Genomic DNA, 14,273 nt, shown 5'->3' with positions numbered 1-14,273 from the left:
TTTTAGGTGATGCTCGCTAGTGGTAAAGAACCCCCCTCCCACTGCATAAGATGTAAGAGATAAGGGTTCCATCCCTGGGTCGGGAGGATGCCCTGGAGAAGGAAATGGCAACCCACTTGAGGATTCCTGCCTGGAGAATCCCATGGACAGAAGAGGCTGATGGGCTACAGTCCAAAGGGTCACAAAGAGTCAGACACAACTGAGTGACTTAGTATGCATGCACGTAGTCATCAAAGAAATTAAAACAATGCAATCTGTGTGTGTCTATCAGATTGGCAGTCTTTCTTTCATGAAAAGTCCCAGTGTTTGGAAAGGATAATATGCACAAATACTGTTGGTGGGAGTGTTAATAAAAGGCACAGCCTTTCTGGAGAGGAGTAGGGGTCATAATAAGCCTTGAAACGGTACATATGTTTTGACTCAGAAATTCCACAAGTAGACATTTATCCGCTGAGAATGATGATAAATGTGGGCAGAGCTTCAGCGCTGGAATGTCCGCAGAGGAGGCCGTGGGCGTAGTGGCTAGACCTCGGTGCTGGGGCCTGGTTGCCTGGAGCAAGTCCCTCTCTGAGCCTCAGTTTATACATCTGTAAAATGGAAAAGTATCGTAATGATGCCAAAACATTTGGACATATCAAGTGCCTAGCATATAATATATACCTAGGAAATGGAAACTTAGTGAGAAAAGCTTAATACAAACGTAAAAGCACCCAGAAGATACGTACGTGGGCCACCGAGAGAAATAGTTTCACAGAGAGGCTCCTAAACACATGAAAAGACTCTCCACCTCATTCCCAATAAGATATGTTCACTAAGAAGATCTGAGAAATCCCAAGTCAGCTGACAGCCTGTGGGGAAATAGTCCACCTCCAGGTGAGGGGGTACCAGGTGGGACCACCTTGATGGACAGCACTCAGGAAACTGCTACTGAAATGACAAACATATATGCTCTAAACCCTGAGATTTCACCTTGGGGGATTTACCCCCTTACAATGAAAAGTACATGAAAGGTCATTCACAGTGGCATTAGCTATCAGTGCAAAAGACTAGAAGCAAAACCCTATCATCAATTATATTCTGGTTAAATTGATGCTGGGAAAGGTTGAAGGCAGGAGGAGAAGGGGACAACAGAGGACGAGATGGTTGGATGTCATCACTGACTCAATGGACATGAGTTTGAGCAAGCTCTGGTAAATGGTGAAGGACAGGGAATCCTGGCATGCTGCAGTCTATGAGGTCGCAAAGAATCAGACACGACTGAGCAACTGAACAACAGTAGGTTAAGAAGCCCATCCACAATCCCTCATCCTAGCTGCAAATCCCCAAATATTCTGACATTTCAGGATAATTTTAATCATTTAAAAAGTGTCCAATCTTCATTCATCCCAGTGAGTGAGAATATTCATCAGTTTATCTACAGCAATTGACTCTCAGTTCACTAAAAGGCACAGCCTTTCCAGAGAGGAGTAAGGTGAAGGTGTGGGGGTCATAATAAGCCTTGAAATGGTACATATGTTTTGACTCAGATATTTCACTAGTAGACATTTAAATCTGTTGAGAAATGACCCTGAGCTCAGTCACTTCAGTCGTGTCCAACTCTTTGCAGCCTTATGGACTATAGCCTGTCAGGCTCCTCTGTCCATGGGATTTCCCAGGCATGAATACTGGAGTGAGTTGCCATGCCCTCCTCCAGAGGATCTTCCTGACCCAGGGATTGAAACCATATCCTCTGCATTGCAGACAGATTGTTTACCCACTGAGCTACCTGAGAAACCCGATTGACTCTGAGATGCTGTCCCAGATCAGCTGGGATGTGTATTAGCTACTGCCACATAACAAAGGACCCCAAAAGTTAGCCACTGAAAACTACATTTATTATCTCAGAGTTTCTGTGGGTAAAGAATGTGGGAGCCACATAGCTGGGTGGATTCACAAAGCTCTCAAAACAGTGATACCCAAGGGAGTTGAGGAGCTGTGAGCCACTCCAGAATCCCTACATCCACCCTGGGCTCTGAGCACCCAGATTATAAACATCTTGCCCATTGGTTCGCTTCCAGTTGGACCAGCTGTTTTCTGTCCCATTTCAGGGAATTCCCGCCCTACACGCATTTACTGTTCCAACAAGGAGCTTGCTGTAGGGTCCTATAGTAGGAGGCCAGGCTGCCCCAGCCCTGGGGCAGTTCCTTGCATTGTTTGAGGTGAACTCAAAACTCCCATCACCACTATCTTCCCCATCAGTGTTGGGAACCAGTGGCTGCTGGGAGAGGCCCTATAGGGTCCTGACAAGAAGAAATGGGACACAAATTCATACGCATGTCAGAGGAGGCCTCTGTCACTCAGGTACACTCTGTGGCTTCCCATTGCCCTAGTTCACTATGAGCCTGGCCAACCCGGCCAAGTCAGCAGACAAGGTGCATGCTGCTCCATCCAAGAACCCACACTCACAACCCCCTGAAGACCCTCCTGCCTGAGCCCCAGCAATTCACTGGCATGGGCCAAGAACCTCTGAGCGCCTCACCTGCTTCTGCCTGGTCCCATGGCTCCTCTGAGCAGTCATTCAGAATGCAGGATATGTTTCTGGCCCCAAGGGCCTTTTTCAATTCTAAAATAAAACAGAAACCCCTGGGCCCACGTGGATAAACCCCGTAATCCCACGGCTTCCATGAATTTTCCCTGAGAGGCCACAAGAGGGCAAAGGATGGGGGATGTATCTCAACCAGGAACCCTAAAGGAATGGCTCATACGAACCTTTGTCCACACCTGTGCCCATGGCAGGCATTGCTAGCCAATCCTCACACCTTCACTGAGCCTGAATGCGACCTACTCTACCTTCCAGCCCAGCACTTCAAACAGACATCACAAATCAATTCAGGATGGAAACCCCGCCCCCAGCTACCCACCATACCCCACCCACATGACATGTAAAGCCTCTAGGAATAGAAACTTGTTTTCTAAAAACTTTTTTCCACAGAACAGCCTTTTTCCATTTAAAATGTCCCCTATTCTAAGATAACTGGGTTCTTTTCGTTTGGCCATGCACAGAGCAAGGAAACTTCTTACCCTTACTTCCTGGCTCCCAGAAATTTGCTATCTCTGAGTTTCTCCTCTGAGATTCTCTGAGTTTCTTCTCACCCTTACTTCCTGGCTCCCAGAATTTTGCTAACTCTGACTGCTCCGTCTGCATCCCTTCTTACTCTTTTTTTTTTTTTTTAATACATATACATATATATGCGTTGAATTTTATTTATTTGTCTTGGTTTTTGGCTGCACTGGGTCTTTGTGGCTGTGTGGGCTTTTCTCTAGTTGCAGCGGGTGGGGGCTTCTCTCCAACTGCAGAGTAGCTTCTCGTTGCAGTGGCTTCTCTTGTTGCAGAGCACAGGCTCTGGGGGGCTTCAGTAGTTGCAGTGCGTGGGCTTAGTTGCCCTGAGGCATATGGGATCTTAGTTCCCAGACCAGGGATCGAACCTGTGTCCCTGCACTGGCAGGCAGATTCTTAACCACTGGACTGCCAGGGAAATCCCCTTTCTTCTTCTTTGTGTCCTTCAAATCCAGGCCCTTTGGGACGCCTCTCCAGTCTATCCACACCATTTCCAGGGTTGTGGTCCCTCCCATGTACCTAGTAACACCCAAGGCCAACAACAGCCTCTGATTTCTGCCTCTTCCTCATGCCTGGGCTGTGTCCCCTTGGTTTCTGTCCCTGCTCAAGTCCATCGTTTGCTCCCAGGACCAGGTCCTCAGCCTCCTCTCTAGCTGCCAGTCTGGCCTCTCTTGCCCTCTGCTCACACACTCTCCATGGCTCTCTATTGCCGGCCACGAAATGTCTAAACTCCTCTGCCTGTCATGCAAGGCCCTGCACATCTTCCCTGACAGGCTCCAGCCTCCTCTCCTTCCATCTGTGTCAGCGGTGGCTTTCCCTGAATAACCATTACACGTTGCTCATTACCCTGTGAGTACACACGTCTCAGCAGTCACAGGCATTGGGTCAAGAAGGAAGCAACAAGGCAGGAGGGAGAAGAGACCATTCAGGAGCCTCTTCCCAGTCCAGGAAATCCTGAGAGGCCTACTCCCAAGTCCAGGTACACTTGGGGCCTCAATGCCAGCTCAGAATAAAACAGGGAGAGGTTATTTGAATGAATAAATGTAAATATGTATCCCAAGTTTTTAAATTTTCCCTCCCTCCTTTCAGCCTAAGAACTCCTACACATCCCTCACAGCCCCACTCCAGTGCCCCCTCCTTCAGGGAACTTCTATCACTGTCCCTATAGCCTCTCCCACCCCAGATACCTTCTTTCCCAGTCCTGGCCCTGAGTCAAAAGGCTAGTGTTCACAGGAAGTGAGAGGCAATGGGGACTCTAGTAGGGCTCAGTAGATACAGCAAGGAGTCACCAGGCTCCCCTGAGCTGTAGGGGGAGGGGCTCACCTCGACTGATCCTCTGGAGCAGGAACCCCCGGACAACATCCTCGTAAATCCCCTCGATGGTCAGGGCAGGGCTGCCCACAGCAAGGACGTCCCCTTCAAACTTAAGCAGCTCCTGGAACCAAAGCAGGTGAGGGGCTGAGCTAGAGGAGTGGGCTGTGTGTGACATGGGTTCCAGCCCCAGCTTTGTCACTGATTAGTCAGGGAAATTTGGGCCTCAGTCTCCTCATCTTTAAAATGGACTCCTTCCCCATCTTTGTCACTGATTCAGTTCAGTTCAGTTGCTCAGTCGTGTCTGACTCTTTGCCACCCCATGGACTGCAGCACGCCAGACTTCCCTGTCCATCACCAACTCCCAGAGTTTACTCAAACTCATGTCCATTGATTAGCCAGGGAAATTTGGGCCTCAGTCTTGTCATCTTTAAAATGGACTCCTTGGCTCATTATTCCCTTGGTTGTTGTGGGGACTGGTGAAACAAAGCACATCACAGCTCAGTGGGAACAGTATAGGTTTTCCTGCTGGGTCCCCTCACAGCCACTTTCTGCCTGACCCCTGCTGCAGACCGCTTTCCAGTGCCCCTAAGCCACGTGTAGCCAGGTGCCTGTGACCTCTTCCCTTTTCTACTTCCCACCTTCTTGCTCGCCAAGCTCCAACCACACTCGCCTTTTCACTGTTTTCCAACATACCAGGAACAGATCTACCTCAGGACCTATGCACATGCAAAAAACACCCTTCCCCCGAATATGGCTCATGCCTTTAGTTCACTGCTTCTCAAGCATCGTCTTCTCAAAGACAGCCTCCCTAACCTCTCAGAACCCTCCCCACACACACACTCCCTCTCTGCTTCCTCCTTTCTCTGAAGCCTGTATCACCTGCTGATATGTGATACATGGGACCCCATGCCAGCTCTCAAATGGCAGACATCGAGCTTTGTCATGGGAGAAGCAGAAACGTTATGGAAGCCCAGAGGAGCCGTCTGACCCAGCCTCAGGGCTCAGGGAACCAAAGCCTTTAAGCATCAGGGTGGCTCTATGATGCTTGGTTGTTCTGTAGGGCCTGCCCCCCATCAGCTCACCGCTTTGCAGCTTGGCTCCAGCTGGCTCAACACAAAGGGCAAGAAGATGCAGAGCAGCCAGCTGTGGATGAATGTCCTCCGCGCCGAGCTGCTATCTGACTGGAATTTCTGCATGACACACACAGCAGCTGGTCCCCCAACCACCTGAACAGGCAGGCCCATCGCCATGCCCTCCTCGCAGACCTCACCTTCAGCACGCGCCCCCTGACTTTCTCCAGCTGCTGGGTGGCCTGGTCGCAGTCCAGAGTCGTGGTCAGACACTGGTCAGCCAGCTGTAGGAAGGTGGTCACGGCGTCAGCCATGAGCTGTGGGAGGAGATGCTGAGATGAGCCTTGGAAATCTATGCTCTCTCTGGGCCCTGCGCCTGATCAGTTGAACCCTTCTCAGTATCCAGCCTGCCCTGAGCACCTACCTCCCCCCAGGTTCCTTCTTGTCCCAAGATACAGTACCCTTGAGCCTTCCTTGGTGGTTCAGTGGCTAGGACTCTGAGCTCCCAATGCAGGAGGCCTGGTTTGATCCCTGATCAGGGAACTAGGTCCCACATTATGCAACTAAGAGTTCGCCTGGCACAACTGAAGATTCCCATGTGCTGCAACTAAGGATCCTGCGTCCACAACTAAGACTGGGAACAGCCAAATAAATATTTAAAAATACAATTTTAAAAAAGAAAAATATAGCACTCTCTTCCTCTCAGGATCTGAGCCTCATCCAGTCAGTGCCAGGAGGCCCAGCATGGGGAGCAGAGAGTTCTCCAGAGTCCAGGCTGCATGACTGAGCCCTCTTGTGCAGCATGCAGACCGAACAACCGGGCCAGGCAGTACTGGGTCTTCTCAATCTGTCTCTCTCACTTACCATGTCCATTAGCAGGTCCCATCCCCTTGGCCTTCAAAACCCCTGGCTTCTCTCCACCAACCTGCTCTGGTTCAGACCTCCTTGCTTCCATTCCTGCCACCAACAGCCACTGCTCCCCATGGCAGGCAGGGCTTTCTAAAAAACTTTGAATTTGCTCGTGCCCCTCTCCTGCTCACACACTTGCTGTGGTTCCCATTGCCCTTGAAAAGAACCCAGCCCCTGCAGCCCCATTACTCAAGGCCCTGATTCATCTGCCTCCCCACCTCTCTGTCATATCTCTCACATCGTTGCCCACTCTTGAAATCTACAACTCAATGTCTCTAAACTGTTTTACTTTCCTGAAGGTGGACAAGCTCTCTCACCTTCCAGGGCTTAACCACATTACATTGTTCATTACGCCCAGGACATACCCTAGTCCCATTCCTCCCATGGCTGCCCCAGCCTGGCAGTCCTCTCCTGCTGGAAACTCTCCCGACCCTGGAGATGAACCAGGTGCCCCCTCAGGGTTCCCATAGCACCTTGGGTGTCCCCATCACAGCCCTGTCCATCAGATGAGGTTACTGCCTGCTCATGAGTTCATGTCTGCGTGACACTGGGAGCCCGGGCAGGGAGGCTCAGGTCTGTCTGGGTCATTGTGGTCTCCTCAGCACACACGTAGCACCTGTTAAGTAGGGGCTGCCATCCTTGCCTTGTCTCCTCCCAGTCTTCCACTAACCCTTACCTGCTGTGCGAGATCCTGGGCCCCAAACACTAGGCTCTGTATTCCAAAGAAGCCAAACAGTGCTGCCAGCTGCCCCAGCTGCCCCCGGCTCCTCTTGGCCTCTCGGTAGCAAATCTGCATCAGCTCTGGGTCCCATGGCATCTCCCCAAATGAGTACACCTGCATTCCAATGACAGTCAGGTGAGAAAAACACCACCAGTGGAAAAGCGGGGCTAAGGGCCTCACAGCCAATTCATTGAAGGGGAAACACAACTTGGAACACATCCCAACTCAGTTGTTACCAAAAAAAACCCAAACAAACCACAATAAAGGTGAGGTATGGTGTGATGGACATAAAATGGTGAAACTTGAAAAAAATGATAATGTGGTGATGGCGTGACTGAGGGGAAATGGGCACACCGAGCCCTTGTCCCACCAGTGCCATCACCTGATGTTCTCTTTGTGCCAGATCCTGGGGCTGCAGAAGTGGAATAATCCAAAGTTGTATTTTCCCTCAAATTGCCCACGCAAAAGTTGGAGGAGACAGAGTTTAGACAAACAACTATAGTAGTGTGTAAATGCTCATATGAGGAGGGAAGCATAAGCAGCTGCAGCTGCAGAAAGGACCAGGGGAAATTTCTGCAGGAGGTGACTATGAAAGAGAGATGTGAAAATTAATAAAGGGAGTGTTAGTGTTAGTCACTCAGTCATGTCTGACTCTTTGAGACCCTATGGGCTGTAGCACACCAGGCTCCTCTGTCAATGGGATTCTCCAGGCAAGAATACTGGAAACCTCATTTAAAATGAAGTCATGGGAGTTCCCTGGCAGTCTAGAGGTTAGGATTTGGCGCGTTCACTGCCATGGCCCAGGTTCAGTCCCTGGTCAGGGAACTGAGATCCCACAAGTCGAGTGGCTGGTCCAAATAAATAAATAAAACGAAGCCATTAAACCCTAAAGGGAGAGCTCTCATGCACTGCCACTCCTTGTCCTCTGCCCTCCCCTCCAAACAGGGAAAAGAAAATTACTGCTTTACCACTCCCACAAGAGGAAGATTTTCTCCTTAACCAGTAACAGCCCCAACCAATGAGAAACTACCACCACTCAGCCAATGAGAAAGTGTCACCATCCTGAACTGCTTTCCTTTAAAGTCACCCCTCCCAACTTCCTCCTTTTTCTCTATAAAGTAACATTCCTCCCCTTTGTCAGACTTGCCTATGGTTTTGCCCTAGCTTGCATGTCCCAAATTGCAATATGGAGGCTGTCTCTCTCTCCCTAAAATGTTTTGTTGGTAAAATAACTGGCTGTTTCATTTTAAAGGTCAACAGACAGTGAGTTGAATGTTTCTTGGCATGTAGTATGCTCTCATTTCATAGCAGAAGAACTGAGCTGACCTGCATAGAGCAGAATTCTGTCTTAGGAGATGGGGTGGGCTGTGGCCAAACAAGTGAATGGGAGGAGGAAGAGTTTTCAGGTGCGGTGATTCCAGATGAATGTTACTAAATCGCTAATCTTGTCCTCTTACTCCTCCCCGCCCCATCGTGGCCCACCCCGAGTAAAATGCAGCCTAGAAGAAAGTTCGGAGATTTTCAAAAGATGATTTTCAAACAAGAAAGATGCAAGGTTCACGTGACTCTTCCATAAAGTTAAGACACTGCCCATAGGCCCGATGAACCCAGAGCCCCGGGAGCTCACCTCCTTTCGCAGCTGGGTGCTGGAGGAACTCCCACGAAGGAGGCGGAACAGGCGGTCCATGCCCTGGGTTAGGAGGGTCCGCACCGCCGCGAGTTCGGCTTCCACAGTGCTCAGCAGCGTCTGCGTGATCCGGGGCAGCTGTGCATCCACCTTCCCGCGCAGGCACGACTCCAGGGGGCCCTGGACCTCCGCTACGAGTGGAAGACACTGGCCTGGATCTCCTCCAGGTGCTCAGCAAATGGGAGAGGGGAGGGGAGGAGGTGTGCGACTATTTCCTCAACAGGGTGAGGAAGATGGGAGCGCAGACTCTGAGCATCCTCCTCTACCCTATTTTACGAATGAGAAAACTGAGGCTTCAAGTGCGATGAGGATCAGCTCAAAAGTCGCACACTGGGAGGCTGAGTCCGGATTCAAACCCAGTTCTCTTTGTTACTGCGCTGAGTAGGAGCCATCTCCGCCGTTTGACCGGACAACCCCCAACCCGGGTCAGACCCCGCTATTGCCAACGCCTCGGCGCATCTCCCCACCGAGTCAGGGTCTGGAGTCTCACCCTCTGCATCCCTGGCTCCCCCTTCCCGAGGCCCAGTTCTTCCTCTTGACTCGGCCCTTGTCTCGCCCCTAAACCTAACCCTAACCCTCACCCTAAACCTCAAAACCACGTCCATTCTCCCACTTCGGCCCCGCCCTTTCCTTTTCTGGCCCTGCCCTGCTAGGTTTCCGGGTTCCAGATCATTGGCCCCCACCACTTACACCCAACCAGTTCCCCTTCTTTCTCTAGGGCTCCCAGCCCCGCCCCCACTCAAGCCACGCCCCTCTGGGCCACGCCCCCGGACCGCACCCTTCAGTCTCGAAGCCACGCGCGCCCGCAGCAGCAGCATCTGATCCACGTCTGGGCGGATTGTCTTCTCCAGGGCCGCGAGCAGCTCTTCCTTTTCTGGCTGGAAGGCGCGGAGCCCCGCGGTGGCCCCAGCCAGGACTGCAGCGTGGACGGCGTCCAGGAGCTGCTCAGACCAGCGAGGGGACCCGACAAAGGCCAGGGGCGCGGTAGACAGCCAAGACGGGGCGGGGATGAGAGGAACGGAGAGACAGAGACAGGCACAGAGAGACGCGCAGAGAAACTGGGCACTCAAGTCCGACTCCTATCCCACTCCTGGCCTCCCGAGAATCCCTACTCCACCTCCTCGACCCTGTGCCTACCTTGGTCCAGGCCCAGGCCCGGGCGCGGCCGGCTCCTCGCAGGCCGGGCAGAGTCTGGGCTCGCAGCGCTGGCAACAGCTCCTGTATCAGTACCGAGGTCAGCACCTGCGGGAGAGGTGGCCATGGGTGCTTCGGTGGGCCGAGAGGGGTTCTGGGGGTCCCGGGTGCGGCCTGATGGGGCACTGACCTCAGCGTCGGAACCTAGGGTCACGTCATCGTTGCCAAATTGGCCATGTTGTTGCCGGTAGAGCCGTATGGCATCTAGGAAGGCACAGGCTGCCGGCGCTTGACTTCGCTGCAGGACTGAGGGGGCGACTCCTAAGTGTCCACCCATCCCTCCCCTGCTCTCCTCAGGCTGCCTGGCTCCCCATCACTTCAGGAGGAAGCCCTCCACCTCCTCGCCAGATTCAAACAGCTAGGTCAACCACTTCTAGACCTTTGCACAAAAAATTGCCCTCCGCAGGAAGCACACCTCCCTAAGACCATCAAGAGCCCATAAGCGAGCTTTATGTTTTGTTGTTGTTCAGATGCTCAGTCGTGTCTTATTCTTTGTGACCTCGTGAACTGTAGCACACCAGATTCCTCTGTCCTCCACTATCTCCTGTAGTTGGCTTAAATTCCTGTCGATGCCGATGCCATTTAGGAAAAGACGTCCCCTACAGGCAGTCACTACCCAGGTCCCAAGGCAGTCTCCAATTGCCTCTCCAGTTAGGTACGCTTGTTCAGTCAACAACCTGCCCAACTGTACGTGTCAGTTCTGTTCCTCTTCTTGACCTGGCTGGTCCCTCATCTTTTTGAGACTCCAGCTTTGACCTCCCCTCCCTGATCCCCAGGCTAAGCTCTCACAGGCCTGTGCCCTCATCACAGCCCTGGCCATGCATAACTGCCTGTTTCCCCTCTGTCCTTCCCCATGATCCATTTTATAGATAAGGAAACTGAGGCTTGGAGAGGATTCCACAGCCAGCAGGAGCAGAGCCATCTGACCCTAGATTCTGCACCCCACCACTGCCTGCCCTTTGCCAGGACCCACCTGTGCCTCGAAGCCGGATGCCGCCCTGCAGGGCTAGTCTCCAGGCATGCTGCGCCTCCCCTGTTGCTGCAGAGAAACAGAGGTGCTGGCGGAAGGGATGCTGCAGGAACAGGGGGAAGCTAACAGGCATTTCCAAGAGGGTATCAGGCTCTTCCTGTGTATGGTCTCCTGAAAGCAGACAGAGAAGCTCGCATCTTCATTCATTCATTCCCTTCATTCACCATGAAATCCTTCTCTGTGTGTGAGCTCAATTGCTCAAGTCATGTCCAACTCTTTGGACTACTCCCATGGACTGTAGCCCACCAGGCTCCTCTGTCCGTGGAATTTTCGCAAGAATACTGAAATGCTTAGAAGATCCTTATTCCAGCTCAGTCCCAGGAGGAGGTGTGCCCAGGGCAGATATTAATAATCCACCTCAGCATTCTCCTCAACACAGAGGCCTGGGCAGCCACCAACAACTGTCTGAATTGGCATGTGATCTGAGTCCTGCTTGCTGGAGGGTGCTGGAGTCAGCTAGGCCCAGATTCATACCTGGCCAAACCATTTTCTAGCTCTTTGCACAGATTTCCATCACCCTAAAAAAAACCTCAGTTTTCTTATCTGTAAAATGGACTAAAAAGTGATACCAATGACCTAGAACTATTGGGAGGACAAAAATGAGTGAATTTATTTCAATTAATTAAATTGGCAGTGGTTTAGTTGCTAAATTGTGTCTGACTCTTGTGGCCCCATGGACTGTAGCCCACCAGGTTCCTCTGTGCATGGAATTTTCCAGGCAAGAATACTGGAGTGGGTTGCCATTTCCTTCTCTAGGGGATCTTTGCTACCCAGGGATCAAACCCAGGTCTCCTAGGCTACCTGTGGTCTCTTGCACCGCAGGCAGATTCTTTACCAACGGAGACACCAGGGAATCCCAGATTACTTAAATTGGGATCTCATAAATCCTTAAGTGTTTTGTTCAGATTTCCAGAATGATATATATAAACTGCAGTAAAATACAATAATGCAAAAAGAAGTGGACATTCCTCATCATGTGGCCCTTTAATCGCAGCCTCCAGAGATGAGAATAACTGTTAACAGTTTGGGAGACATTACTCCAGATTTTAAAATCTGCACGAAGCTGTATGGGATGCATTTTTAACAGGATGGAGTTTTCTGATGTATAACTGGCCTTTGGCTCCTGTGTATGTCTGGGATACATTCAGAGGCTGCACAGATTTCCTTCCTAAGGGTCAGGCCATAGTTTATTTAATCAACCCCAAAGGATGAGTATTTGGGTGGACTCCCATCTTTTCAACATCATCATCAACATTTCTGCAGACGGTTTCTATTGCTACATCTTTGCATCATTAAGCAGCAGAATAGCTCTGCAGTGAAGCAAAGGGTGGAATTCTAGCTCTATCTCTTACGGTGTGGTAGTCCTCAGCCACAGTGTCCCCTTCTACGAAATGGGGTGATTAGTGATGGGACTGCCTCCTGGGCAGAGTCAATGAGATGACGCAGGCCCTCAGTCAGATGCATGCCAGCCACTTATGTTGCTCCTTACTCTATTCAGAGAAAGGAGGAGGAGGAGTGGGGAAGAAGGGGAGGTGAGGGGAAGGGAGGTTGGAGGGGCAGGAAGAGGAGGAGGATGGAGGAAGGGAGAAAAGGCAGGAAGGAGGGAAGGAGAACCCTCCTGGAAACACTAAACTGAACAGTTAGATTCTTACCCAGTCTGTACAGTTTTCCTGCCCACCACTGTCCATCTCTCCATATGCTTGCTGACACCAGATTTTTATCATTTCTACCCTTTGCTGCTTTGATTCTGGTTTAGTGACCTAACTCCTTCACCCTGACAAGAGTGGGTGTTTCTCTTCCAAGAGACAGAGTGCTCACCAGAGGCAATGCTGCCCCTAAGGACACTTGGCAGTTTCTGGAGTTATATTTGGTTGTCACATTTGGGGTGCAGAGTGCTATGGGCATCTGGTGGGTGGAGGCCAGGGATACTATTTACCAGTAGTAAATAGTGAATAGGATACTATTTAACTGTGGTGCAGTGGGCAGCCCTCACTGCAGAAAAAAGTGATCTGGCTCTATCACCAGTGCAAAAGTTGAGAAGCCAGCTCTTGGGGTCCCCAGGAGCCTTACTTGAGGAGTCTGGGCAGAGAGCATCCAACAGGCAGAGATATTCACATTGGGAAGTCAGGACTGTGTACCCCGTCAGGGTCGTGGAGCCCAGGGGACGGTCCCCATTTTCATATTCCTGCAAAAGGCATCCAAAGAACTGTCTTGAGACAGATCTAAACGGTGGCTTCTATGTCCCAACATGGGATCAGGGGAAGATTTGGGGTTAACTGGGGTTAACCCACCTCCCTGCCTCCACCCCTCCCCACTTCCCCACAGTGGAGCACCCAGTACCCACTGTGTGTTAGGCCAGTGCTATGTGAGGACTATCTCATCGAATCCTCACAGCCCCACATGGCATAGACCATCATCATCCCATTTCACAGAGGTGAAAACTGAGTCCCAGGGAGACAAGGATTCCCCAGCTGGGAAGCAGGACGCAAGTGGGATATGCAAAGGCCTCGCATGGTTTCAACCTCACTCTGCTGATGACCACAAGTGAGCCTCTACCCTGGCCTGGGCCTCAGTTTACCCACCTGGCACAGCAGGAGATGGTTGCCCATCCAGGGGCCAAACACACAGATGACCTTGATTCATATTTGATGACTGAAGAAAGGAGGGGGGCTATGCTAGGAACTGGACCCCAAACCCACACTGGGGAGGGTGGGATGGAGAGGTAGATGGACTGTAAGCCACTCACTCACCTCCCTGTGGCTGAACCACTCCAGGCGGCCATCCCCACGCAGAACACAGAAGCTTGGCTGCCACTGGGGTGGGTGGCCCCACAGCTGGGTCAGGGGCCCTCGGTGCTCACGGACTCGGGGTAGCTTCTGTGGGAGGATGGGCAGGCAGAGGTCAGAAGCATCAGATGGTGCCCCAGTGTCCAAATCCCATGGACAGCTCGTGCTGTGAGCTGGGTGCCCCCAAGTACGAGGGGCTTGGGAGCTGCTGTTGTGCTGTTTTATTCTTTATCACACGTGCTCACAGCATTCACTTCCAAATATGAATCGAGGTGGACACTTTTGTTATCTCCAATTTACTTGCAAGGGAATCCCCCCACTTGAGCTTCAGATGAGACCCCAGCCCTGACCAACATCTTGATTGAGAAACTGAAAGAAGCCCCATCTGGACTCCTGACCCAGCGTAACTGAGATGATGAATGTGTGTGGGGACGTCCCTGGTGGTCCAGTGCTAAAGAATCCGCC

At 51.5% G+C, this 14,273-nt stretch overlaps 1 protein-coding gene across 3 annotated transcripts in view; it reads right to left on the bottom strand.

Annotated features, from left to right (window-relative positions):
* Positions 1–201: 201 nt before the first annotated feature.
* FAM129C (family with sequence similarity 129, member C) overlaps positions 202–14,273 on the bottom strand; it is an 18,603-nt gene continuing 4,531 nt past the window's right edge. For 2 of the 3 annotated variants that reach the window (XM_010845634.1, XM_010845636.1), the window contains 13 exons: positions 13,773–13,898; positions 13,093–13,207; positions 10,966–11,133; positions 10,123–10,238; positions 9,936–10,040; positions 9,577–9,739; positions 8,739–8,929; positions 7,067–7,225; positions 5,682–5,798; positions 5,494–5,601; positions 4,421–4,532; positions 2,519–2,602; positions 260–587 (listed from right to left, as the gene is read on the bottom strand). In XM_010845634.1, the coding sequence (XP_010843936.1) occupies positions 580–587; positions 2,519–2,602; positions 4,421–4,532; positions 5,494–5,601; positions 5,682–5,798; positions 7,067–7,225; positions 8,739–8,929; positions 9,577–9,739; positions 9,936–10,040; positions 10,123–10,238; positions 10,966–11,133; positions 13,093–13,207; positions 13,773–13,898 (1,572 nt within the window). In that variant the 3' untranslated portion in view covers positions 260–579. Of the gene's footprint in view, positions 588–2,518; positions 2,603–4,420; positions 4,533–5,493; positions 5,602–5,681; positions 5,799–7,066; positions 7,226–8,738; positions 8,930–9,576; positions 9,740–9,935; positions 10,041–10,122; positions 10,239–10,965; positions 11,134–13,092; positions 13,208–13,772; positions 13,899–14,273 lie in introns of all 3 variants that reach the window. The other variant, XM_010845635.1, reaches the window with a different exon arrangement.

This window comes from Bison bison, unplaced genomic scaffold (assembly GCF_000754665.1).
Source record: "Bison bison bison isolate TAMUID 2011002044 unplaced genomic scaffold, Bison_UMD1.0 scf7180017864221, whole genome shotgun sequence".
NCBI classification, from domain to species: domain Eukaryota; kingdom Metazoa; phylum Chordata; class Mammalia; order Artiodactyla; family Bovidae; genus Bison; species Bison bison.
Note: the sequence above shows the minus strand (reverse complement) of the source record. Positions and strands in the feature narration are given on the sequence as shown.